Below are 25,384 nucleotides of genomic sequence, written 5' to 3'. Positions count from 1 at the left end.
ATCGTTTACGGCTGCCGGAGGGGAGCAGAATACACAATGTTTTCCATGTGAGTCTCCTACGACCGTTTGTGGCGGGAGGCGCCAACGAGGGCATGGCGCTGCCGTCTGAATTTTTTGGGGACAAACCCTTAGTTTATCCGGTGCGGGTTATGGATAGACGGGTCATGTGGCATGAGAACCGGCTTGTCGAGCATGTCCTTGTGCGTTGGTCTGATGGTTCGGATTCGCCATCTTGGGAGCCGTTGAACGTCATCAAGCGACGATTTCCAAATGTGCTCCTTGAGGACAAGGAGGTCTTTATCGAAGAGGGAGTTGATACGGTACCTCAACTGCCGACAGCCGGGGCCGAGGTATCCGGCGGTATAGCTGAGCCACCGGCGACTGAAGAACCGAAGGATTCTCTCGACGGAATTCAAGAGGACTTGGTGAATCAGCCATCCATAGCGAAGAGGAAGCCGAAGAGGAACCGAGAAGTTGGGCGACTTCGTTCCTGAATAAGTCCATAGTTTATTTTCGTTATTTTCTATATTTATTTATTTTGGATATTATTCTTTTGTTTATTTATTTTTGATTAAGAGTCGAGCATATCTATAAGCTCCGTTTTGGGTTCTCTTTGTTGATTCTTTCCCGAGATGAATAGGATTTGGTCGAATCAACCTTAGGGTTCTTAGTCTATATATAGGGCTTTTGTTCATTAACACAATTATGTATGAAAACATTATTTGCCCACATATCTTGTGATTTATCTTACAAACCTAGTTCTCACGCTGCCCGACGGATCGCCGCGCACAGCCTGAAACTATTTCATCCGCCGACCCTACGATTGGGCGCCGGAATTGTTACTCAGATCGACGAGAGACTTTCGGCGATCACCGTTAAGGAGGAGGACCTTAACACCATTCCATACCACCGTACAAAATACTAGCCACTAAGATCATATATATATATATATATATATATATATATATCTCCAAGTACACCATTCTTCGTATAATTCTCTCAATCCAACAAACAAGTAGTAGTACAAGATTATTTATCATATTCAATATAGTATACATAGATATATAGTAGAAGTGTATAACACCGACAATAACACTAATGAACACAAAGAGATGAGAGGATCAATAGTGGAAGACATAGACATTGTACTCCTCCACAGTAATCCCCTTAAACCCATCCACAAAATATGTCCTGATCCTCGCATACCCCCTCGCAAATCGGAAAACGCCGATGCCGCCAAGGATCGGCATCTCCCTCTCGGCGTTATCCACCGAGTTCCGCCCCACCACGCTGAGCGTGCTGCCGTTGAACCCCTCCTCGGTGAAGAAGAAATTGTACACCATTAAGAAGCCCACCTCTTTCACATCGGCATACGCGTACATCCCCTGAGTGAAAGGAAATGGGCTAGAATTAGATTAATATGGATTAAGTAATTACAGTTGGGCTATAATTATAATAGTCCATAAGCCCAACAATCATGAAACCCTAGTGACTCTTCGTCTATATAATGATTATTTATTCTCCATTGTGGGGCATCAGAAATAACGTAACATTAGACAGAAAATACGTAAAGCTTTGTAGAGAGAATTCCTAGCATTCTTCTACGGAGCAATTGTACCGGGATAGTTCGTGCATCGGATTGGATTGCACGTAGACCTCGATAGTAGTGGATTCAACTTGCAGGATTCAATCGCAGAAGAAAACAACACAACAAGTAAGATTTAGTTTCGTTGTGTTTTACATGCTCAACTTGCAATATGATTATGAATCTAGATCTGTATTCTTGTATGCAATTTCCGCTGCGCGCATTAGATGAATACATGAATTCCTAACAGTGGTATCAGAGCCCCGGGCTTGATTCATGATTGATTTTTCATTTTAATTAAATGTGGATGTTAACTTATAATTAAACGTAATTGGGTTTAAAAGAATTGAAATTAGATTTCAGTTTTGGATTGTTGGTTCCAGTTTTCCATGCGTGAATCGGATTCCAAGTGGAATTCAAAATACTATTAATTTGGTTGTTGGATTTTGAATCATCGAAATTAGATTTCGATTTCGAATCATTGTGATTTGACCTACACCATTGAAATCCGACAATTATGTTCTCATCGACCATCATAGGCAGATGCAGCCTAGGGATGTTCTAATGACGCTCAACGCTTCACAATCAGAGCTTGCCGTTGGTAGCTGATGTTATGTTCTTCACAATGGTGGTGAGACTAGCAGCGGCGTCCGATGGTGGAGGGTGATTGCGATGCACAGCCACGCCGTGCAGGTTGCGCATATTTGGCTAGAGGGTCGCCGACGGTGTTGGTATATGGTCAAACCACCGCGAACCTTCGTGAGTTACTGTTTTTCATCGTTCGTCGTCTAGGATCGACGACTGAAGGCGCTGCCATCTTGTCTATCGGAGGGGTGGTAGTGCTCCTCGCGATGGCGACAAGAGAAGAGCAGCAAGAGGCGACTGAGTTTACAGTCCCAAACCCTAACAGGTCGTGGGCTGCGTGTCGGATCCAGTAATGGATTTGCGCCGTTGTTGGCCGTTGCTGTAGAGCTTGGTTTGGTTTGTAGCACTACTGAATGTATTCCAATTACATAAATTCATTTGTTTAGTTACCGTCTCGTACTAATTTGGAATTAGTAAATGGTAGAATGTATTAATTTTAAAATTAATCGATGATGCATTATGTCAATTTGGAACTAATATTGAATGCAAACTTATATATGAATAATGTATTGATATATAATGGAAACTAAATTCATTAATTAGATTGATGAATTATAGAATAATGTTATTATTTTGGAAATAGTAATGTCTGTGATTAATTTTAATCTGTAATACTTTTGAATAAGAAATTATAATTATTTATATTAATTTAGAATTAATATAAATTCTGTGCATATTTAATTAGAAATAAAATTTGATTTTATTTGTTGAGCATTATTTGATATCCTATGTGATAAGCATGCTATTTGATTTTTTATGCTTATTTATTGAACTATAGTAGTTAGAGACCGTTTTATTGTTTGGGTAGGCGGCGCCCAGTATTTGTAGTCTGTGTTATACTATGTCTGGGTAGGCGGCGCCCAGTAATTGTTTGAGATTTAATATTGGATATTATATTCACATAACTAGTATCACACTTTTTCCCCATAAAATATAAGTTTTGTTTTTGAAACAAACGCGTCGTCCATCACAATTGTTTGATGTTCCTAGCCTTTTCGACCATGAGTTTTACGCCCTCGCCTTTACTCCAAATCAACAAGGTTTAGGCTCATTCATAGATGCATGGTTGGCACGTGTGATGGGGTTGACTTGCTTAACTTATTGTGTGTAGCCCTCGCAACCAAAATAATTTATGGGCGTATATTAATTAGATTAATAAACCAAGAATTGTAAAATTGTTGTTACAATTGGCTTGGAGGCCTACCTAGTGATATTATTGTAGTCATCAGCCCTCGCAGAGGCTACAACTATATAGACTTGGATCTTGGACCACTAAAATTTATATTTGATATAAATTCGTATTTTATGTTTGGGGGCATAATATATGTTAAAATTAGTGGGAGCTAATCAATACAATAAACCCTTGTTTGATTAGTGATGCGAATGTGATCTTTGTATGCTTTTCTAATTTGTTTTTCATTTTATTTTCTGTTCAGATAATATGTCAAACTTATCTTATGAGTGTATGATGGAAACAAACAAATTGACTAGGTCAAATTTCACGGAGTGGCAGAGAGACTGCCCAAAACTCAAGGCACAAGGTGCAATGAGTGGGAGCTCAGCTATGTTTGTCATTGAGATAAATATGTCTATGAATAACTCACAATCCTAGGTATTGGATACCGCTTGTGGTTCACACATTTGTAATAATGTGGAAGGTCTAATAGACAGCAGGAAAGTGAGGCCTGGGGAAGTAGACCTACGTGTTGGAAATGGAGCAAGAGTTGTTGCCGAATGCGTGGGAACTTATAGATTAGATCTTCCCTAAGGACATAGACTAGATTTACATAATTGTTATTTTGTTCCAGTTATTTCAAAGAATATTATTTCCACTCCGATGTTGGACATCGAGGGTTTTTCCTTCCATTTTGCAAACAACAGATGCTCGTTTTCTAAGAATGGATTGTTTTGTGGAAATGCCTCTTTAGAGAATGGATTATATATGCTTGAATGCAAACGAAATATTCTCAATGTGCAAAATAAAAGACTTAAGCTATGTAATATGGATAATGCTACTTATCTTTGGCATTGTAGACTTGGTCATATCAATGAGAAAGGATAGCGAGATTGAGAAAGTTAGACTATCTAAATTCATTTGATTTTGAATCATATGGTGCTTGTGAATTCTGTCTCAAAGGAAAGATGACTAATAAACCACTTTCTGGGAAAGGGGTGCGTGCTAATGATGTGCTAGAGTTGATCCACACAGATGTGTGCGGACCGTTTCCAACTCAAGCAAAAGGTGGTTATTCGTACTTCATTACTTTCACTTATGATTTGACAAGGTATGGATATGTGTATTTATATGAAACACAAATCTGAGGCCTTTCAGAAATTTAAAGAGTTTAAGTGTGAAGTTGAGAAACAACTTGGGAAAAGTATCAAAAGTCTTCGATCAGATCGAGGAGGGGAATACTTGAGCCGAGAATTTCTTGATTACTTGAAATCACATGGAATTCAGTCAGACTGGACACCTCCTGGTACACCACAAATGAATGGAGTATCTGAAAGGAGAAATCGAACATTATTAGATATGGTTCGATCCATGATGAGTTTAGCTAGTCTCCCTTTATTTCTCTGGGGTCATGCTTTATTGACTGCTATTTACATTCTGAATAGAGTTCTATCTAAATCAGTTGAGAAAACACCATATGAGTTATGGTATGGCAAAAAGCCTTATCTTAACTATATGCGGACATGGGGTTGTCCAGCTTTTGTTAAGAAACAAATGACTGATAAGTTGGAATCTAAAAGTGAGAAGTGTTACTTTGTGGGATATCCTAAACAAACTAGAGGATATGAATTCTACTGCCCTGGAGATCACAAGGTGATAATCTCTAGGAATGTGATGTTTCTTGAAGACAATTATGTCTTAAAGGAACAAGGTCACAACATTGTAGATCTTGAAGAAATTCAAGAACCACAAGATAACATTGAGGATAAGGTATTGTCAAATGGTTTGAACAATAACTCAGTGGGAGTTTTTTGATGATCTATTGGGAGGGGAAATTACTATTAGAGGAGACCTTAGAGGGACTCTCGAAGAACCTCCTCAAGACAATGAGATGCATCAAAGACAAGATGATACAATAGTTGCATCACCTTTACCTCAAGAAGATCATAGTGATATTCCTGAACCTACTCACATTCAGAATGAACAGCCCGAGCCAGAAGAAAACCAACTCAATAGGCCTAGAAGGATTCGTCGTCCACCTGAGAGACTAAATCTAATGGTTAAGAACCAAGATGATGAAGTTGATTTAGATGAAGATGAGCCTAAGACCTATACCGAGGCGGTGTCAGACACCAATCGAGAAAAGTGGCTTGAAGCCTTGATATCTGAAATGGACTCGATGTACTTCAACTTGGTCTGGGAACTAGTTGACTTGCCAGAAGGGGTTTACCCTATAGGCTGGATCTTCAAAAAGAAGAGAGATGCAGGTAGCAAAGTACAAACCTACAAGGCTAGGTTAGTGGCAAAGGGTTATAGTCAACGCGAAGGCATTGACTATGATGAAACCTTTTCGCCAGTGGCTAAGATCAAGTCCATTAGGATATTACTTGCAATAGCTGCATATTACAACTTTGATATTTGGCAAATGGATGTCAAAACCGCATTTCTCAATGGAGAATTAGAAGGCGATGTCTATATGACACAACCTGAAGGTTTTGTATCGAAAGAAAGGCCGAATGCAGTGTCCAAGCTAAAGAAGTCCATTTATGGACTTAAGCAAGCTTCTAGGAGTTGGAATATTTGTTTTGACAGAACAATCAAATCGTTTGGTTTTGTCAGAAACAAAGAGGATCCATGTGTTTATAGTAAACGCGAAAATGGAAACGTCGTATACCTTATCATATATGTTGATGACATCTTGATTATGGGAAGCAATCGTTCCATGATGCAATTCGTGAAAAAATGGTTGTCTAGATCCTTTATGATGAAGGATCTGGGTGATGCTTCATATATCCTTGGAATTAAGATCTATCGAGATAGACCAAATAGAATGTTAGGATTATCACAATCCACTTATATAGACAAGTTGTTAAGGCGCTTCTCAATGGAGAATTCTAAGAAAGGTTTTCTTCCTATGGGACATGGCACTGTATTGTCAAAGAAGGATTGTCCTTCTAATGACAAAGAAAGAGACAATATGAAGAGGATCCCATATGCTTCGGCTATAGGATCTATTATGTATGCCATGATATCTACCAGGCCAGATGTGGCCTATGCGCTTAGCATGACAGGCTGATTTCAGCAAAATCCCGGTGAAGAACATTGGAAAACTGTTAAGACTATTCTTAAGTACCTTAGAAGGACTAAAGAATATTTCTTAGTCTATGGTGGACAACCAGAGTTATCAGTTACTGGGTATACTGATGCTAGTTTCCAAACAGACCATGATGACTATAAGTCTCAGTCTGGATATGTTTTTATCCACAATGGTAGAGCAGTGAGTTGAATAGTTCCAAACAAGGTACAACTGCCGATTCCACCACCGAAGCCGAGTATATTGCTGCATCTGAAGCTGCCAAAGAAGCTGTTGCTTTGTTAGAGTTCGTTAAGGAACTGGGTGTTGTTCCGAGTACCAGTAGTGCTATACCTTTGTACTGTGACAACACTGGTGCTGTTGCGCAAGCAAAAGAACCCAGAGCTACGAACAGGAACAAGCATGTTCCTAGAAGATATCATCTGATCAGAGAAATAATTGAAAGAGGTGACATAAAATTAGAAAGAGTACCCACTGATGATAATTTAGCTGATCCTTTCACTAAACCGTTATGTGTAGCAAAACACAACAAGCACTTTGAGAGCTTAGGTGTTAAGCATGTTGGTAGATGGCTTTGAATCAGTGGGAGTTAAAAGTTTTATATGTCTTAGAAACATTTTTTGTTGAGACAATATTACTTGATCACATTCTATGAAAATTTAATTTTCTATGGGTTTTGTGCACTTATTGGAATAATTGTTTTAAATGTTTGTCTTTATTCTAAATATTTGTTCCCTTGAATTATGACTGTCGTTAATGGTGTGAGACATTAAAGATATAGTATAATTCTAAAATAGCCCTAACCAATGATCATCAAGAATGGGATATTGATGATATATTACAGGTTAGCATGGGGTTTGCATCACATTCTTCGAGAATGTAGTTGTTCTCACAACTATGAGATGTCAGATACTCGTGATGGACACATGGTATACTTTGGAGAGTATTGGTATACCCTACTATTAAACTGTTATGTTAAGTGTCTTCAGTTTATTAGTGCATAAAGTATGTAATAGTCCTTGGATCTGAGGTCATTGCACATTTTGTTTGTTGAGTGGTGTGCTTTGATCTTGTCCAACGCTTTGCCTCCCAAAGGAGGATTGAGACATGGACCTGTGTTGGGTATATCATAAGATAAATGAAAATGGTAGTTGAGCCAAGAATGAGATTCATTCTTCGATTAGAATTTCGAGAGAACACTCAAATTCTCTATATTACTTGACCACTAAGTCATTGGTCAATGCAAAAGATATATTCAATTAAAGTAATTGAATATGATCTAATGAGTCATTTAATAAAGATGAGATAAAGTGATTGAGCTATTTGGATGACACATAGCAAATCTTAGGCTCAATCGGGTGGTTCGTGAATGAAAGGATATTACTATAAACTTTATGTAAAGGCTTGTTTAACGAATTCACGTAAACGTCCTTCATATATAGAGCTACGCTGCCAATGCAGTCTAGGAGCTTTGTGCAGACTTCGATTAGATCGTCGTCAATAATGAGGGCCTAAAGGGTCACACTATATGTGTATTTTGATCCGCTCAAGGGTACAAAGTTGGAACTGCGTATTATATCTAATGCTAGTCCAAGTGGGAGATTGAAAGAAAATGAGCTAGAATTAGATTAATATGGATTAAGTAATTATAGTTGGGCTATAATTATAATAGTCCATAAGCCCAACAATCATGAAACCCTAGTGACTCTTCGTCTATATAATGATTATTTATTCTCCATTGTGGGGCATCAGAAATAGCGTAACATTAGAGAGAAAATACGTAAAGCTTTGTAGAGAGAATTCCTAGCATTCTTCTACGGAGCAATTGTACCGGGATAGTTCGTGCATCGGATTGGATTGCACGTGGACCTCGATAGTAGTGGATTCAACTTGCAGGATTCAATCGCAGAAGAAAACAACACAACAAGTAAGATTTAGTTTCGTTGTGTTTTACATGCTCAACTTGCAATATGATTATGAATCTAGATCTGTATTCTTGTATGCAATTTCCGCTGCACTCATTAGATGAATACAAGAATTCCCAACACTGAGCTCGCCCAGGTTCGGGCGCTCCGTCAGCCAGTCGTCGAAGACCGCCACCTCGTCGAGTCTGTATTTATAGGTGTTCGTGGTGGCGGCTTGCGCCACCACCACGTTCGTGGCTTCGCCGCGGAGGAGGTTGTGTAAGTAGAAATGGAGGTGAGTTAGCTGCTCTGGTCTCCGCATCTCTCTCTTGGAGAGTTTTGTAGAGAATCCTTGGGAGCTTGTTGGGAGGGAAATGGCTAGCAAGGAGAGGAGAATGATAATGATGATGAGAGAAAATGTTGGAACTTTGGCCATGGCTGCAAATGTGTGGAGAATGATAGTGTGTGTTTCAGTTGAGGTGCATGAATAACGATGAGACTTGAAGTATATATGCACGAATAAACATGACTCTTGTGTTTTTAAATTAAAGTTACTCCCTAGAATTTATCCAAAACTGAAGCGATCAACTTTTCATTTTAAATTGCCTCGCCACTATTGATTGATAATTTTTTTAAGTAAAAAGCAGCACTTCTATTTACCTTATTTTCTATTTATTCTCTACTCCATCCGTTACATAGTAGTAGAGACATTTTTTTCCAACACAGAGGTTAAGAAAATTGTGTAAAGTGAGTTAAGTAAAAAAAGAATAAAGTAGGAAATGAAAAAGGTAGAGAGATGGAGAAAGAATAAAGTAAGAGTGAGTAGAGTAAGTAGGAAGAAATGTGTTGACTTTTACTAAGAAGAGAAATGATTCTAATACTATGGCATGTACTAAAATAACAAAATGACTTCACTATTATGAAATGGAGGGACGAAGAGAAGCATGTAATATTGTAAATTTGGAAATTAATAATATAAGTAAGTTTAAGCGTACACTTAGTTCCAAATATGATTTTGAGTAATCCACAATCGCAAGAATATTTTCAATAGAGTTCTAAAACAATATATATCAATATATATCAATATAGATCATAAAAACATATTCTCCCATTTTTAAGACTAAATGGTCAATTTTTATTGGGTCTATGGTAGCAAAAATCATAAACTTAAAAAATTGACGAAGCAATTGAAATGACGTACATATAAATTTTCTTTTAGAAAAATAATACAGCTACCTCACCACAAAGAATATCATCTTGCATTTATAACGAAATGATTGGGCAAATTAATAAATGAATTTAATTTATTGGGGGTTTTAATTAATTAAGTACTATATAAAAATAATTCTAATAAAACAATAGGGTTTTTATTAATTTGGTGTCGCGTGCCTTTCTTTGTTGATCTAATAAGTTATACAACGTCACTTTATTGCGATGTCCAACGAAATTTATTTTCTTCTGTTATTTTTGTAGTGACGAAGGACTATCGACTTTTTGTAAAAAAATAGGAGTTTCGAAGAGATTAAACTTGAGATGTGTCCCCTAATTAAGTTGAATCTCGGCTAAAGACGAATAGCAAACAAAAGTGAAATTACATAAGCTGATAAGCATATATAAGGTCATCCAATACATTTCCTCTTAATCTTTTTTTCTTTTCAACTCTCCGCCATCTCTTTTTTCTTAACTATTCACATGTCTCACTACTTCATTTGTTCAATTTAAATGCAAATAAAAATGACAAATAAAAAATTAAAAAATACTACTCCTACTCCATAAAACAGTAGTAGTATATTTGAGGAAGTGAGACAATTGTATATTTTTTTTAATTAATTTTTTATTTTAAAAAGCGATGATGACGATGACGACGACGACGACGACGACGATGATGATGATAGTAATAATAATAATAATAATAATAATAATAATAATAATAATAATAATAATAATAATAATAATAATAATAATAATAATATGAGTAATAATAATAATAATAATTAAATCTGCGAATTTGGAAGTCGAGTCTTCAATTCCAAATCCTATGTTTGTTACCACAGAATATTCAGATTCAGAATTGAATTACAATTCCAGTTCCTCTCAATTCCACACTTTGAATTTCCTATCAAAAATAGATAATTGAAATTTCAAATAGTTATAAAATTGGGCACATTCACACACTACACCCACAAAAACATACAAACACACACTGCACACACTACGCATACTTCATATAAATTATATAACTTTGGGTTTAATTAGTCATTTAAACCATGAAGATACTAATCGAATACTAATCTAATCTAATAGAAAATACTAATATAATAGAAAAAGAACTGTCCTTTCTCTATACTTTTCCCGATTTTTAGTCAAATTCTGGTATGTTTCATAAACTTTAAAATTAGAATATTAAATCACGAAGTTTCAATTTTTCTCGAGTACCTAAGGCTGGGTCGATATAATATATTGTATCGAAAACGTTGTATCGTGTATTGTATCGAAAATATCGATATGAAAGAATTTCATATCGTTATCGTATCGAAAGTTTTGATATATCAAATTTCGATATATCGAACTTTCGATATGGATAATATCAGTATCATTACCACATCGATATCTCGATATATCGTACCGAAATTCGATATACCGTTAAGAACGATATATCAAAGATTGATACGATATACTGAAATAAAGTACCATTTCAAATACCTGTATATCGAAAAATATAATTTTAATATGTATTGAATTTCAATATATTTCGATATATATGGTATATATCGATATTTCAATATGTATTGATTTTCAATATAATTCGGTGTATCGAAAATATCGATATATATCGTATATTCGATATATAATGATATATCGCGATATAAGGAAATTTATATCGTTATCGTATAGAAAACTTATGATATGATATCGTATCATATCGAAAATTACGATATACCAAAAATTCAATAATTTTTCGATATTTTTCAATACGATACGAGCGATATATCATTTTTTCGATATTGTTCCCCAGCCCTACGAGTACCCCATCCATGCACAAAATGTCAAATTTTAATGATATTCAAAACGTGTTTCATTAATATAAGTTATTTTTCTTTTAAATTCCTTTATTTTCTCATTTCTCTTCTTATATTATTAAAATATTGTCATTCGTAACGTCACAAGAAAACAATGGTTTGTGCATTAAGGACATCCACAATGGGACGCCATAAGCGACGCCCTATGCACCGCCACGTCAGCATTTTATCCTCCTCCTATTCCACCTGCAGTGGGGCGGACTATAGCCCGCCCTAAGCGACGCCCTAAGCATTTTACTATTTTGTATTTATATTTTTATGTTTGCAAATGTAAATAAAAATAATAAACAAATAAAAACAACACAATTAGGGATATTCTAATTTTACTTAATTAAAAAAAAGTTACAAAATAAGATATAAAAAAAGCACTAAATACAAAAAAAGGAGGCTAGTCTAGAGAAGTCCCAACTTGCGGCTGAGGCCATCGATCATCCGCTGGATCCCCTCGATTTGAGCCGGGTTGGTCGCCTGCATGAGGGCGGTGTGCGCGTCCAACAACGTCCGGTAGTCGGAGGAGGCCGCCAAATCCGCGTACGCATGGGCCGCAGTCGAAGTCGCGGACGGCATCGAACTCGGGGTCGGTGACGGGGCCTGGTCAGGCGGCGCGACGGAGGTTGATGTGGCCTTGCCCTTGCCCTTGGCAGCCTTGACACCAGGGGGACGCCGGGAGGACATCGGTGTGCCGGAACTCTCATCCTCGAACACCGGACTGTTGAGGTCCATCGGAGATGCGCCGCTATCGCTACTTGTATAATCATTGAAGGTGCGCTTCGACGCCCTCCTCCTCGCCGCCGTCGATTGGGGAATCACACCACCAACGACCTTCTGGTGTCCCTCAAGAGCGCCCAGGACTGGTAGTGCTTGAAATCGCCGTACAATGAAATGTACCACTGCATCGCTTTGTCCCGCACATCCGCGAGACTCTCGCCACTGGCCTGCTCCCTCTCGCACTTCTCGTACTCCGCCGCGAACAAATTTACCCGCTTCTTTATTTGATCTCAGTGCTTGCGGAGCTGCTCCCTGTAGCGCTTGTACGCGTTCGCCGGCTTGGCAGCGTTGTATTTCTCGGCGATGCGCTCCCAATACGCAGTCACCCTCTGGTTGTTGGCGTACACCGGTTCCTCCGAAACATCAATCCAACATTTCGTCAAGACGATGGATTCGGAGTCGGAGTAGTTCGTCCTTCCCGGGGCGAACTCTTCACATACCTCCGTTGTAGGCAACTTCTGGGCTCGTGCCTTGGTCCGCTTCTTCTTGGTGGCAGACCCAGAAGCGGCGGCGGCAGAGGGAGTGGCGGCGGCGGAGGGGCGGTGTGGAGACGGTTCCATATCGGACAGCCCGTATGAGTCGGTGGAAAAGTCGGGATCGTACTCGGCGTTGGTGTCGAATGGCTGGTATTCGTCGGGTTCTGTACCCGGCCATCGTGCACCACCGAACATCGGACTATTCGGATAATCTCCGGAATCCATTTTGCTTGAAAATGTAGTGAATTTGATGAGAGTGAAGTGAGAAAAATGAAGTGTGAAAAATGAAGTGAAAGAGGAATATATAGGTTTTGAAAATTTAATAAAATTAAAAAAAAAAAAAAAAAAACTAAACCGCGTCGCATCGTCCGTGACCCATCGTCCGCCTCGTCCCAGTGGCGGACGATGCGACGAACGATGGGTATCCTCCGCGCATCGTCCGCGATGCTGCAGTGGCGGATGATGCGACGGACGATGCATTGTCCGTCGCATCGTCCGCCCCATTGCGAATGCCCTAATGAGACAATTGAGAATATATGAAACTTCGTGATTTAATATTTCAATTTAAATATTTATAGGATAGATTAGAATTTAACCAAACTTCATAATTTTAATAACTATTATCCTTATAATGTAATTAAACAACAAATTGGAATTGAATTATTATTTAATTCTAATTCCATTTCGAATCCATAAAATTCTAACCAAAAAAACAAACGTTATATAAGACTAACTTTAAAGTTAAGATGCAATATCAATTTATTTCCACAGTTCATGAATTACAATTAACTTATTTTATTCAGAGTTTTCAATTTTTGTAGTAACCATTAATTTTGCTCATAAAATACAAACGATTTAATATTTAATTGCAGCTTTAGAAGCCCAATTCGAATCATCAAACGGCCCATCCCCCCTCAGAAATCGTAAAGCCCTAATTGAATTTCCCTTTAAATAACATTCATCTTCCCCCAAAACCCTAACACTCAAATTCAGCTCAATTCATCACAACAATGCCGGCTGGGCACGGATTGAGATCGCGTACCAGAGATTCATTCTCGCGGGCCTTCAGAAAGAAGGGTCCCACCCATCTATCCACCTACCTCCGCACCTACAAAATCGGCGACTATGTGGATGTCAAAGTTAACGGTTCGATCCACAAAGGCATGCCCCACAAATTCTACCATGGCCGAACCGGCCGGGTCTGGAACGTCACCAAGCGTGCTGTCGGCGTTGAAGTCAACAAGCAGGTATCCATCGCTTCCTTAATTCCGGACTAATTTTGTTTCTGTATTTTGCTTCTCGTATTCAGATTGTGTGTGTGCGTAGGTGTGTTTTCAATTTTGTATTTTGCTTCATTTTTAATTGTATATGCGCTTAATTGGGGTTTCTGTGATGACAAATCCTAAGGCTGTTTCTCAAAACATTCGCAGTAGCCGCCTGAAAGCTTTCGCCTTTCTGATGCTTTTATTCTGCCTTGGGATGTTTTACTTTGCCAGCCTTGTTTATGTAATATGAGGTTACTAGACTCGATTTGTTTGTTTGAAGTAAAGTAAAACTGGAACTGAAATATTCAATAAATGGAGGTTACTTTTGATCTCTGGCTGATTCTCAACACTGACAGTCTCTGCCTAAGAGCTTTTACTTTGCCAGCCTTGTTTATATAATATGCTCATAAATAAAAAATGCTATGATGTTTCTTAGTGATCACTTAAATTGTGAGTACTTGAAATAATTTATAGCTACTATTTACAAAAAATGTCAATGCTAGACTGATTGTTGTAGCCTTAATGAGCTCATGAATACCTTGCCTTTTGCAGTATGACTGTTGATTTCCTTTGGTTTATTTACTTGATCATAGATTGTCTGATGTTTTCTTTCTTATCTGACCTTTGTCTGGATTATGATACATTGATTCAGGTTGGGAACAGAATCATAAGGAAGAGAATCCATGTCCGCATTGAACATGTTCAGCAATCACGATGCCACGAAGAGGTGATGCTAAGGATCAAGAAGAACGATCAGTTGAAGGCTGATGCAAAGGCACAGGGTAAAATCATCAGCACGAAGAGGCAGCCAGAGGGGCCGAAGCCTGGATTCATGGTGGAAGGTGCAACATTAGAGACTGTAACTCCAATCCCCTACGATGTGGTCAATGATCTCAAGGGTGGTTACTAAGTGTTTTTTTTTGTTAGATGTCATTGCTTCACAGTTTGATTATTTTTGTGATGAGGACAAAGAGTTGGAAATTGACCGCTCAGACCCTTTTTGAGCCACATTTTGTCAAATGTTCAATGTTAGCTTATAAAGCTTTAGTTATTGTGACCTTGGAGTACCATACTAGTGATTTTTATTATTAATGAAAATATCTAACATGGAGAAGGGATTCAGATAATGGTGGCAATAATATGGAGTATTTTGTTTCAGATTTGTTAAATTAATATCATAGATTCTTTTCAACTCATTCTGCATGATTTTCAAAGGTTAAAAGTTTTGTACTTGATTTGTATATAGTTCTATAGTTTTTTAATGCAGCTATTTGTATATAGTTCTATGTTGGCTTCTTCTTGTACTTGGGATTAGAATTTTTTTTTACTTGGATACATCAAATTGCAATCCTATCCTAATGTTACGCCATATGTATTGGATACTATAAAATTGCACATCAATGTCACGCTCATTGTGTACCAATAAATTGCTATGTGGATGTTTATAAGAACGTTCTCATTATTGTAGATATGAATTTAAAAGATTTGGACATCCTCTATCCTTATCCATGTTCAGGAGTGGGCACAAAGAAAAGAACTTGTGCTTAAGTAAAGACCTTGTTTAGTGTACAACACAACTCAATCCCCATTAATTTTAGGAAATGCATTAACCCTTTTGCAGGAAACTGCAAACTATCTTTCGACACAAGTAACATTTTTTCTTGCTTTCTGTATAAGTAGTAGGGGCTATGTTGCAGCAACAGTAGGCTCTTGCTTTTCAAGAGACTACATCGCAATGAAAGCTCTCTCAACTGCCATGGTTATCCTAGTCGCCCTCACCCTGGCCTTCACCTCTGGTTCACACTACGATTCCTTAATTCGTTTTTGGCTGTTCATACTATGTTCCTTATTCGTTTTAGTTGTCGATAATCATCTGTGTTGTTTCAGCCATTTCAACATTACTTCCGGAGCATCGGTGTGTCAAAAGTCTGCAGTCCACCACAACATGTGATGCATATAGATGTGAGCAAAAGTGTTCTACAATGGCTTATGGTCATGGAATATGCAGTGACAGCAATTGCATATGCACTTATTTCTGCCCCCAGCCTCCCAAATAGAGTCTTTCTTGTTTCCTAATATTCAGTTTCATGTATGATTTGCAACAATAAGAGATTTCTTTCAATCTCTTGTGTTTTTCAAGAATTGTGTACACCTTTATTTTTATTGGAGATTGGAGAACACATTGTTGGATTTATTAGCATGAGCCACTATACTAAAATATCATTTTCATGTGATTTATATATCGACAGTAAAGTACTAGCAAGTTTGACTTAAAAATTGAACGGATCCGGAAATGAAAACATGACCTAGTTTGGGTTAAAAAATTTAGAATTTATCATTAGGGGTTATCTATTTTTATGAAGAATTGGATTTGTATGAAATGATTCTTGGAAGAAATGAATGTGGTCAATTGGTATTCATTTGTTGCCGTTTTCGGTCGACCACCTATGCAATGTTGTCGGACAAATATGCCCTCGTCATTTTTTACAAATTCCACCATCTACCCCCACCGTCTTAGATGCAGCAAATCCAAAATCACTTGTCTTCGAAAACCCTCGCCTCTGTGACGCCTACATCGCGCTGTAGGCGTGGAAGAAGGCCATTCTCTCATATCCCTACAATCTCACCGCCGATTGGGTTGGATTTGACGTTTGCAACTACTCCTACGTCTTCTCCCCAATGCTCAACAATTCCTCAACCACAGAGGCATCACCGACTATTTGCTTAGAGAGAGAGAAAGCTGCAACATGTGCATTTGAAAGTGTGACTAAGGGATCGAGATTTTCAGGGTCAATTTATTCATCTTAACCCCAATTCTTGGTCCAATAAATCAAACGAGAAATAAAAATCAAGTTGGAAATCTAACCAAGGAAATAATGAAGGAACATTTCGGGTCGTGGGCATTAACGAGGGCCATGCAGATTTGTACGTGGAACACCGAACTGACATTAATGCTCAGTTTTATCCTCGATTTTGCTAATTTAAGAAACACCGAACACGCCCTAAAGATAATTAGTGATGGACTAATGCACGATACACAAGCCCTAATAGGGTAGTGATACAAACTCCAAACTTTTTCAACACAATATCAACATAAGAGCATCCACTATAGGTGGACACTTTTTGGTGGACAATTTTTTTTTTGTCCATAGCCACTTTTTATTTGTCCACGGCCACAAAAAAAAGTTTCCGCAGCAATAGTGGACACTTTTGTTAGCCACATTTCACTTTATTTTTATTCTTTGTATATTTTAATTCAATTAGACTTAAAATTATCGGACTAAAAATAATTAGAAAATGAGATAATAATAAAATTAAAAAGTGCGATGAGACCAAATATTCGTTGTATTAATGGATACCGGAAAATTATACAACGAACATTTTATAAAAAAAAACATATAAAAACAAATAAAAACACCGCCACCATCTACTCGGTGGTGGAGTCGGAATCCTCTGTCTCTTCTTCGTCGCCCACTCCCCCCGGCGCCGCCGCCCCTGCCCCCGTCACCCCTGCACCCGGCGCACCCGGCCCGCTGGACCAGTCAGCCCCAGATCCTCTCTGATCCTACACATGAGATCATAGTATATCGCCTTGGTGATCGGGTCGGTGGCCGACTCGTAGAAACGGCAGTTCTCTTGCAGTTGTTTCATCAACTGCACATTCAGGTTCCTGTTCAAGACCACATGGGCCCCATGGTCCACGGACTGAGCTCCAGAAGGCGCCTGCGCGCTGCGCGATCCAGACGTGGGCGCCGAGTAGCGGGAGGAACCTGCAGACATTCGGGCGCTGCGGATACTGGCCTTCTGCCCCGGAGGGCGTGAGCGCCTAGTGTGTGTATCAGAGGGCTCCTCCGTTTGGGCGTCGTTGAGGTCGATTGATTGTCCACCGCTGCTGCTGCTGTAGTTCCCGGCTCTGTTGCGTCTATTGCGCTTCGCCCCGTGACCTTCAGTCTCCTCTGCACAGATGGACTTGAATTTCGGGCAGTTCTCGAGAACAAGAAACTCCTCCCAGTGGGTGAACTTATGCTTCCATAGCGCGTTGTATTGGGACATAGACAGAGCCTTCACGTCGGCTTCGTTGCGGCCACTCTCTGCGTTGAGAAGGTTGTTGCCGTAGATGCCCGCGGACTTCCTGGTAGGTGTCAGAATCCTCCCAAACCTTTTCCGGATCTGTTCCGCGTCACGCGGTTTGGCGCCTCTCGGCTTGAACTCATTGTAGGTCAACAAAACGCGCTTCCAAAAGCCCATCTCGATCTGATCGGTGCCAACACAGGGGTCTGATGTGACGACATCCCATGCCCTCGCCACAGCAATCGACTCGTCTTTGGTGTAGTGCCCGCCCCGACTTGCTACCGCCGACTCACTACCGCCGCTGCTGCCGCTGCCATCCCCGTCGCCGTCGCCGCCGGCCCTCCCCCCACCGCCGTCGCCGGAACATCTCCTCGGCGGGGTCTCCGGTAGGCCCGGACTCATCAGCCCCATCATCTGCTCCAGTGTGAACCTATCGAAATCAGACAAAGGAGTCTGAGTGCGCTGGAAAGAGTGAGAGGGGGTATCCGGACGCGGATGGTTGGGCGAGTCCATAGTGGGTCGATAATCTCCGAATGCCGAATGACCCAAATTCCTCTGATGAGATGACTGACCCCGATATTGGGTTTGTTGCCACGGCGGGGATGTCGGTGACCACGACTGGAATGGAGGGGGACTGGGACTCGATCCCCGGGGGTGGGACTCGATACCCACAGCTGAGATGGTTGGGAAGAAGGATAGTATCCGTATCCCGATTCTTCCGTGCCGGATGAATCTTCGTCTCTCCCGTGCATTTGGTATAAAATTCTGAAGAGTGAAATTGGAGGTGGAGTGAAAATGGGTGTGGAGTGAAAAACAAATTGGTGGGGTATTTAAATAAGACAAAAATTAATTACAAATTCGAAAAAAAAAAAAAAATTAAAATACAAAGCGGCGGTCGCCGCGGCGGTTTCGCCGCGCAATAGATAGGCGCGGCGGCCGCCGCGCTTCTCTCTCCTCCGGCTCGTCCGCCGCCTTCGGGGCGAATGCCCGTCCGCCCCAACAAAATCGTCCGCCTCCGGGGCGGACGATTCCTCCGCAGTAGGCCGCCGCGGCTAAGCCGCGATGGGGGCGGCCGGCACGCCGCCCCTATAGTGGATGCTCTAATGTCAACACAGTATAAAATTTCAAGATTCTGATATCAACACAATATCAACACAATTTCAACACAACATCAACCGTTGACATTGTGTTGACATTTTTTATTGCTATTATTTCATGATCTGTTGATATTTTCTAACGGTCTAGATTATAGTTTGGAGTTTGTACAATATTTAGAGTTTGCATTTGATCACGTCCCAGCCCGAATAAATCTTAATTTTGAAGCATAATTATAATAAATTAATTACAAAAATTAATTACAATTGTGAATTGGACAATTGGTGACTCAGATCAGTTATAATAGAAGTCGTATCGCTTCAAATTAGCGACTTTACTCTGTGCAGCCAACCGCACCGAATCAATCTCGCTGCAGCGAATATCTGGTAGGTTTGTTAAAGGCTGTTTTCACCCTTTTTATTTTAGGTTCAAAATTCGTAACTTCTAATGCTGTAAAACCCTAATTTTTCCAATGAATCGATTTGCCAGTCCTATTAATCCTTCCGATTTCATTTCCCCCAATTCTATTTCTCTACATTGACATAGCCCCTTCTACACCACCAAACCATTCATTACTTTTCCTTCAATCTCGATTGACTCATCCCAGGATCGCCCAATCCCTCCATTGAAATCTCTAATATTGGTTTCTAACAAATCGGTTCCCATTTTCGCGATTTGATTGAGGTTTCAGGACGTAACGCTGGCGATTGGCACCGTGCGTGGGTGATGGCGGGTCCGCCACAAGTCCGCCTAAAAGTGTTGTTTGATTCCTCAATTTACTTTGTTTTAGGGTTTGGAAAGACGACGGGAGCAAAGGGCGAGGCGTTGAAGAAGAAGAAGAAGAGGGCAAAATGGTAACTGTGCTTCGGGTGCACTTGCCGTCCGATATACCCATTGTTGGATGCGAATTGACTCCATACGTGCTTTTGAAGCGTACTGATAAGTCTCACATTTCTGATGATATTACTGAGTTCAACCCCATCGACGGCCATTTCTTGAGATATAAATGGTCAGCTTTCTTTTGCATTCAAATATTGATTTATGAATTCCTTGATAATATATGAATAAATCTGTGGTTATAGCTTACCTATTAGTGGTTTAAATTTGTGTTTTCTTGATGATGTATAACTGTTTGAAAGCTAGTTCTTAGCTTTAGTTGCTACTAAGGGGATTTTTAGCTGAGTAAAAAGCTCCGGAAATTAAGCTCTTTAATCGCATCTTGTTTTACCATGATCTCATAAGCAACAAATAATTAACAAATATAACCCTACTATAATTTGTCATCTTTAACATATACCTATCAAATTTCATATCTCCTCAATTTTCTTTCTATGGCTTATTAGCTCAATTATCCAAATATATTCATACTTGAGAACTTATAATCTCTTGGAGCATCTTATACCCTGCCAGAGCTTGTAAGGTGTCTAGCTTAGCCAAACACCCTCTGACCGCTAGTGGTTGTGGGTACAGTTTAAAACAGTGGCTTCTAGGGTAAACAACTGAATAACTTTTCGAGAGTCCGAGGAAATTGAAGCATCAGATTCTTGGTCTCATGCATCATTTGGACTGGGATTCTTTGAATTATTCATTTAGCTTGTAAATTAGTCTGAATAGCAAAATCAATAATTATGTTACTCGACTTCTAAATGCATACTACATCAGAATAAATGTGAATGTTTGCGCGTGCAAATAATTGGGTCTCCATGCAGGTATCGCATACTAAGTGACAAAAAAGTTGCAGTCTGTAATGTTCACCCAACCGAGCAGGCTACATTACAATGCCTTGGATGTCTCAAGGCAAAATTACCTGTTGCCAAGAGTTACCATTGTTCGCCAAAGTGCTTTGCAGATGCCTGGCAACATCATCGTCTCCTGCACGAGCGTGCTGCTAGTGCTTTAAATGAGAATGCAACCGAGGAGGAGGAAGTTTTTGGTCGCTTCAATAGTAGTGGTAGTAATGCTAGCTTGTCAACATCTCAATCAAATCCTAATTTGTCGAATGCAAACAGTAGTTTGTACCCTACTGCAGTTACTCAAAGAAATGGTGGTGAAACGTGGGTTGAAGTTGGATACACAAAGATATACACACCAACAGCTGATGATGTTGGTCATGTCCTTAAATTTGAGTGTACTGTAATAGATGTTGAAACTAAATTAACTGTGGGATCTCCTAGTACTTTTTCAACTTCACGTGTGATTCCAGCTCCGTCACCCATTCCACGACGGGTGATTCCTGTTGGAATGGATGTTTCCAGGAATATAGATTTTGATGGGCGTATTTCATCGGCAATGACATTTTCTGTGCTTTCATACAATATCCTATCCGATGCATATGCGACTAGTGATGCATACAGCTATTGTCCCACTTGGGCTCTATCTTGGCCTTACCGCAGGCAAAATTTGTTAAGAGAGATAGTTGGCTACCGTGCAGACATTGTTTGTCTCCAAGAGGTACCAAGCAGTGCACAAATTTCCATTATGTTTTCTGGATGTTTTAGAAGTTATGTTTGAGTTTATAATTATTTTCATTATGATTGGTGAAACTAGGATAACAGTTATTTTTGGAGCTCATGCCCCTATGTTGAGCAATTAGCATTGTAGTGGAATTTGACATCTTTGAGAAAAGCTTTAAACATTTGGAGATCTTGTAGCACCAATTGTTATTACCATATACTTCCATTTCTTGAGATTTCATGTTCATTTTCTGTTTGGTTTGAAATGATCAGTTTATAAGCATTTCTTTTGTCAATATATTGAAATTTCCTTACCATGATGAATGAGTACTTTTGTAACTGTGTTGACTGAGACATAACTGGTCAATTGAACTTTCCAATTTATTAAAGGATGCTATAGTTTGAAATACTGAAATGATGTTCTTTTTTTCGTGTTATAACATGTTTACACTCTGCAACATGACCTTTTTCTGTTTGGTGGCCCAATATCCTGTCAGGTTCAAAGCGACCACTTTGAGGAATTCTTTGCACCGGAGCTGGACAAACATGGTTATCAAGCTGTTTTCAAAATGAAAACAACAGAGGTCAGTGAAAAGATCTATTTTGAATCTGGATGTCCAAAACATGTTATTGATGCAATATGCTGTTTTTCCCATAGGTTTTTGTTGGGGCCATGAAAAACATTGATGGATGTGCTACTTTTTTCCGTCGTGATAGATTCACTAATGTCAAGAAATATGAGGTGACCAAATTGTCATGTTTGTATAACATCTGTGGGAAAGTTGGTTATCATTTTGATACTTGGCACCTGTGGTTTTTAGGTTGAGTTCAACAAAGCTGCACAGTCTTTAATTGAAGCATTCATACCAAGTGTTCAGAAGAAAAATGCTTTAAACCGGTTGATCATGGTACTGCACAAGAAAGACCAATTTTGCTTTGGGATTTTTACTTTGCTGGTCATTTGTTTCATAAGTAAGATAAACATATTCCATCTTATATCCTTCCATTGTACAGGATAATGTTGCGCTCATCTTGGTTCTAGAAGCCAAGAGCAGTAACCAGGGTGCTGATAATGCCGGGAAACGCCAGCTTATTTGTGTGGTAAGATTTTAACCACATATTACTATGATGCCAATTCCCTAGCAAAACTAAAGATGCTAGGAGTAATCATTTGTATAGGTCTTACTCATGAAACATCAATTAACTTAGAAAGGCATTTGCTCTTAAGTCTGGTGCAAATAAGAATTTGAAACTTTCCAATGACTGGAGCATTTGTTTACTAAATTCAAAGCATCATCAAGACCTCGGGCTTGTCAAAGGTTAACGTGAAGTACAGAGCACTAGTAAACTTGGCACTTGAAGTTAGGTTTTATAGAATCAGTGGGCTCAGTGTTCTGGCTCCTGCTGCCTCCTTCTGCCTACACCACCCAATGGCTGTCAAAGATGATTCCTATTTATGATAGATTATTTAAATGACTTGAATTGAAAAGTAAAGGAATAAAATGATCTTGTGTGTTTTGGCCTCAAATATATCAATTATTAGCCCTTAGGTACTTCTGTAGGAATATGTTCATTCGTAAATTACTAAGCATTTTTTTTTCTCCCGTCATGTGTGATTTTTCTTGATAGCTTTGGATAGAGTTACTCCTCTGTTGTGTATCTGGATTCTGGAGTACCTAGCAGATTATCTTATGGCCATTTTATTACAGGCAAACACACATGTAAACGTGCAGCAAGAGTTGAAAGATGTCAAGCTTTGGCAGGTTTTTATCAGAGCCCACATCCTCTCTAAACATCCATATTCCTCTTTTTTGTCTAAGTACCTCGTCTTCTTCCTTTTTTAGGTTCATACACTAATTAAAGGACTAGAAAAAATAGCTGTGAGTGCAGATATTCCAATGCTGATGTGTGGTGATTTCAATTCTGTTCCGGGAAGGTGCTCTCTCTGTTCTATATAGTACACTATTATATGGTTAGCTTGGGGTGCTTGTATTTGACCTTTTATAAGTTTAATCTACTACTTGTTTATTATCACCAGTGCCCCTCATGCCCTCCTTGCTATGGGGAAAGTTGATCAAAATCATCCGGACCTAGCCATAGACCCCCTCGGAATTCTTCGTCCTCTTAGCAAATTGACGCATCAGCTCCCATTGGTACGAGAATCCTAAGAAGCCACATTCAGTGTGTCGTTTGTAATGCAAGGTAAACTTACATTCACATTGCATTGAGTTTCATTTCAGGTAAGTGCTTACTCGTCCTTTGCAAGAGTTGTGGCCGGACTGGGTCTGGAGCAGCGAAAGAAAACGGATCCTGCTACTAATGAACCCCTTTTCACAAACTGCACTAGAGATTTTATCGGCACCCATGATTACATATTCTATACAGGTATATTGTTTAGCTGTTCAATTCATTCATCCCACTCTATTTGCTTCACACCCGGTCTCTTCTAAATAACAAGATGGAGTAACATATATAAATCTGTGGTTGTAGCTGACTCGTTAACGGTGGAGTCTTTGTTGGAGCTCTTGGATGAGAATAGCTTGCGGAAAGATACTGCTCTTCCTTCTCCAGAATGGTCTTCAGACCACATAGCACTGTTTGCTGAATTCCGCTGCAAGCCAAGGTCCAGACGCTCATAATAAGAGGTAATGTGTCGCACCGATAATGATTTGTAGAGAGGGAGAGATTACTAATCGTTTCTTAATTTCTTCTTGTTTTATTTTCTGCAGGCCTAAGGTGAAGGAGAATTTCTGATATAATAGCTGTAGCTGGTACAATTTCGGAGAGAGAGAGAGATAAGTTACTGTAACGATAGTTCAATTTCCAAGTGTTATTTTAACCATCTTTGTACCTTTGTCTTAGAGCAAAAAGTATGATGAAAAACAATGCACTGCGATCGAATGTGAATGAATACAGGTTATTTAAACTATCAAGTTGCCTTCAATTATTCTAGGAAGCATTTTCGTTTTTTATGTTTATTACTCCCAACAACATTACCAATTGGGTATCCAAAAACATTGTCGTTTTTTCACCTTTCACCCTTAGTTTTATGTTTATTACTCCCCAGTCTGATTATATTATAAGTGAGACATTTAAGAAAAAAATAATATTAAGTGGGTTGAGTTATGAAAAAATAAAGTAGAGAAACGCAGAGAGAATAAAGTAATAGAGTTTAAAAGTATTGATTTGCGTTAAAAATGAAATGCCTCACTTGTAACGGGATGGTCAAACTTATGATGTGAATGATGAAGTGCTACTCTATTGCCTCCTCTCATTTCTATCATCCTCTTTTTCCCCAATCATTTAAGCAAATTATTCATTTTTCAGTGTTTTTGGAATAAAGTAAAAAATAAACGAGTTTAAAACCTTAAATGTCCTCGTTAGATTAGTTAATAATAACACTTCAGGTTTGTGTTAAAATGACAACCCATCTTAAAATGACACTGTTACACCACTTATACAGCAATATTATAAACGCTACGCAGCAATATTACAAACATTACACAGCAATTTATAGATTGCTTCGGATATTGCTGGATAAGAAATAGGAAAATGTTTTAGAGACCATAATGCTATAATGAGGTTAAAATAGTCATTTTAGATTATTTTAAATTTTTATTTAAATTTATGTTTTGTACATATACCATACTACCCTTATGCATATGAAACATTTATTTACATTTAAAATTACTTGCTTAGGAAAGTTGTGTGTATATTTATGGATTGCTTGATTTAAGCAAATATATATTCAAATCTTCCTATCAATCTCTCATA

At 39.0% G+C, this 25,384-nt stretch overlaps 3 protein-coding genes across 3 annotated transcripts; 2 read left to right on the top strand and 1 right to left on the bottom strand.

Moving 5' to 3' along the window:
* Positions 1-1,121: 1,121 nt before the first annotated feature.
* On the bottom strand, positions 1,122-8,862 carry LOC125189419 (dirigent protein 1-like). Its single transcript, XM_048086700.2, has 2 exons — positions 8,535-8,862; positions 1,122-1,390 (listed from the first exon to the last, which is right to left on the bottom strand). The coding sequence occupies exons 1-2, from the start codon at positions 8,836-8,838 to the stop codon at positions 1,122-1,124; spliced, it is 573 nt and encodes a 190-aa protein (XP_047942657.2). The 5' UTR covers positions 8,839-8,862.
* A 4,833-nt stretch (positions 8,863-13,695) lies between these two features.
* Positions 13,696-15,048, top strand: LOC125191296 (large ribosomal subunit protein eL21x/eL21w). The gene is made up of 2 exons (XM_048088809.2): positions 13,696-13,973; positions 14,644-15,048. The coding sequence occupies exons 1-2, from the start codon at positions 13,737-13,739 to the stop codon at positions 14,899-14,901; spliced, it is 495 nt and encodes a 164-aa protein (XP_047944766.1). The 5' UTR covers positions 13,696-13,736; the 3' UTR covers positions 14,902-15,048.
* Positions 15,049-19,587: 4,539 nt separating this feature from the next.
* On the top strand, positions 19,588-24,539 carry LOC125188845 (carbon catabolite repressor protein 4 homolog 1-like). Its single transcript, XM_048085908.2, has 12 exons — positions 19,588-20,166; positions 20,867-21,608; positions 22,108-22,194; positions 22,269-22,352; positions 22,432-22,518; positions 22,625-22,711; positions 23,320-23,373; positions 23,455-23,546; positions 23,649-23,763; positions 23,851-23,995; positions 24,101-24,255; positions 24,340-24,539. Exons 1-11 carry the CDS (start codon positions 20,009-20,011, stop codon positions 24,247-24,249), a joined length of 1,800 nt encoding a protein of 599 aa, XP_047941865.1. The 5' UTR covers positions 19,588-20,008; the 3' UTR covers positions 24,250-24,255; positions 24,340-24,539.
* The last annotated feature ends 845 nt before the right edge of the window (positions 24,540-25,384 follow it).

Source organism: Salvia hispanica, chromosome 5 (assembly GCF_029641045.1).
Source record: "Salvia hispanica isolate PSC_SH4W2 chromosome 5, Shi_PSC_v1, whole genome shotgun sequence".
In the NCBI taxonomy this organism is placed as follows: domain Eukaryota; kingdom Viridiplantae; phylum Streptophyta; class Magnoliopsida; order Lamiales; family Lamiaceae; genus Salvia; species Salvia hispanica.
This window is presented reverse-complemented; position numbering and strand designations above follow the sequence as displayed.

Bases quoted from the DNA above. Each gene is read 5' to 3' on its own strand.
- LOC125189419 (XM_048086700.2), bottom strand. From the start codon at position 8,838: ATGGCCAAAGTTCCAACATTTTCTCTCATCATCATTATCATTCTCCTC. The intron at 1,391-8,534 runs CTTGTATTCATC...CATTTCCTTTCA, and splicing joins CGAGCTCAGTGTTGGGAATT to CTCAGGGGATGTACGCGTAT.
- LOC125191296 (XM_048088809.2), top strand. From the start codon at position 13,737: ATGCCGGCTGGGCACGGATTGAGATCGCGTACCAGAGATTCATTCTCG. The intron at 13,974-14,643 runs GTATCCATCGCT...ACATTGATTCAG, and splicing joins GCGTTGAAGTCAACAAGCAG to GTTGGGAACAGAATCATAAG.
- LOC125188845 (XM_048085908.2), top strand. From the start codon at position 20,009: ATGGTAACTGTGCTTCGGGTGCACTTGCCGTCCGATATACCCATTGTT. The intron at 20,167-20,866 runs GTCAGCTTTCTT...GTCTCCATGCAG, and splicing joins CATTTCTTGAGATATAAATG to GTATCGCATACTAAGTGACA. The intron at 22,712-23,319 runs GTAAGATTTTAA...ATTTTATTACAG, and splicing joins AACGCCAGCTTATTTGTGTG to GCAAACACACATGTAAACGT.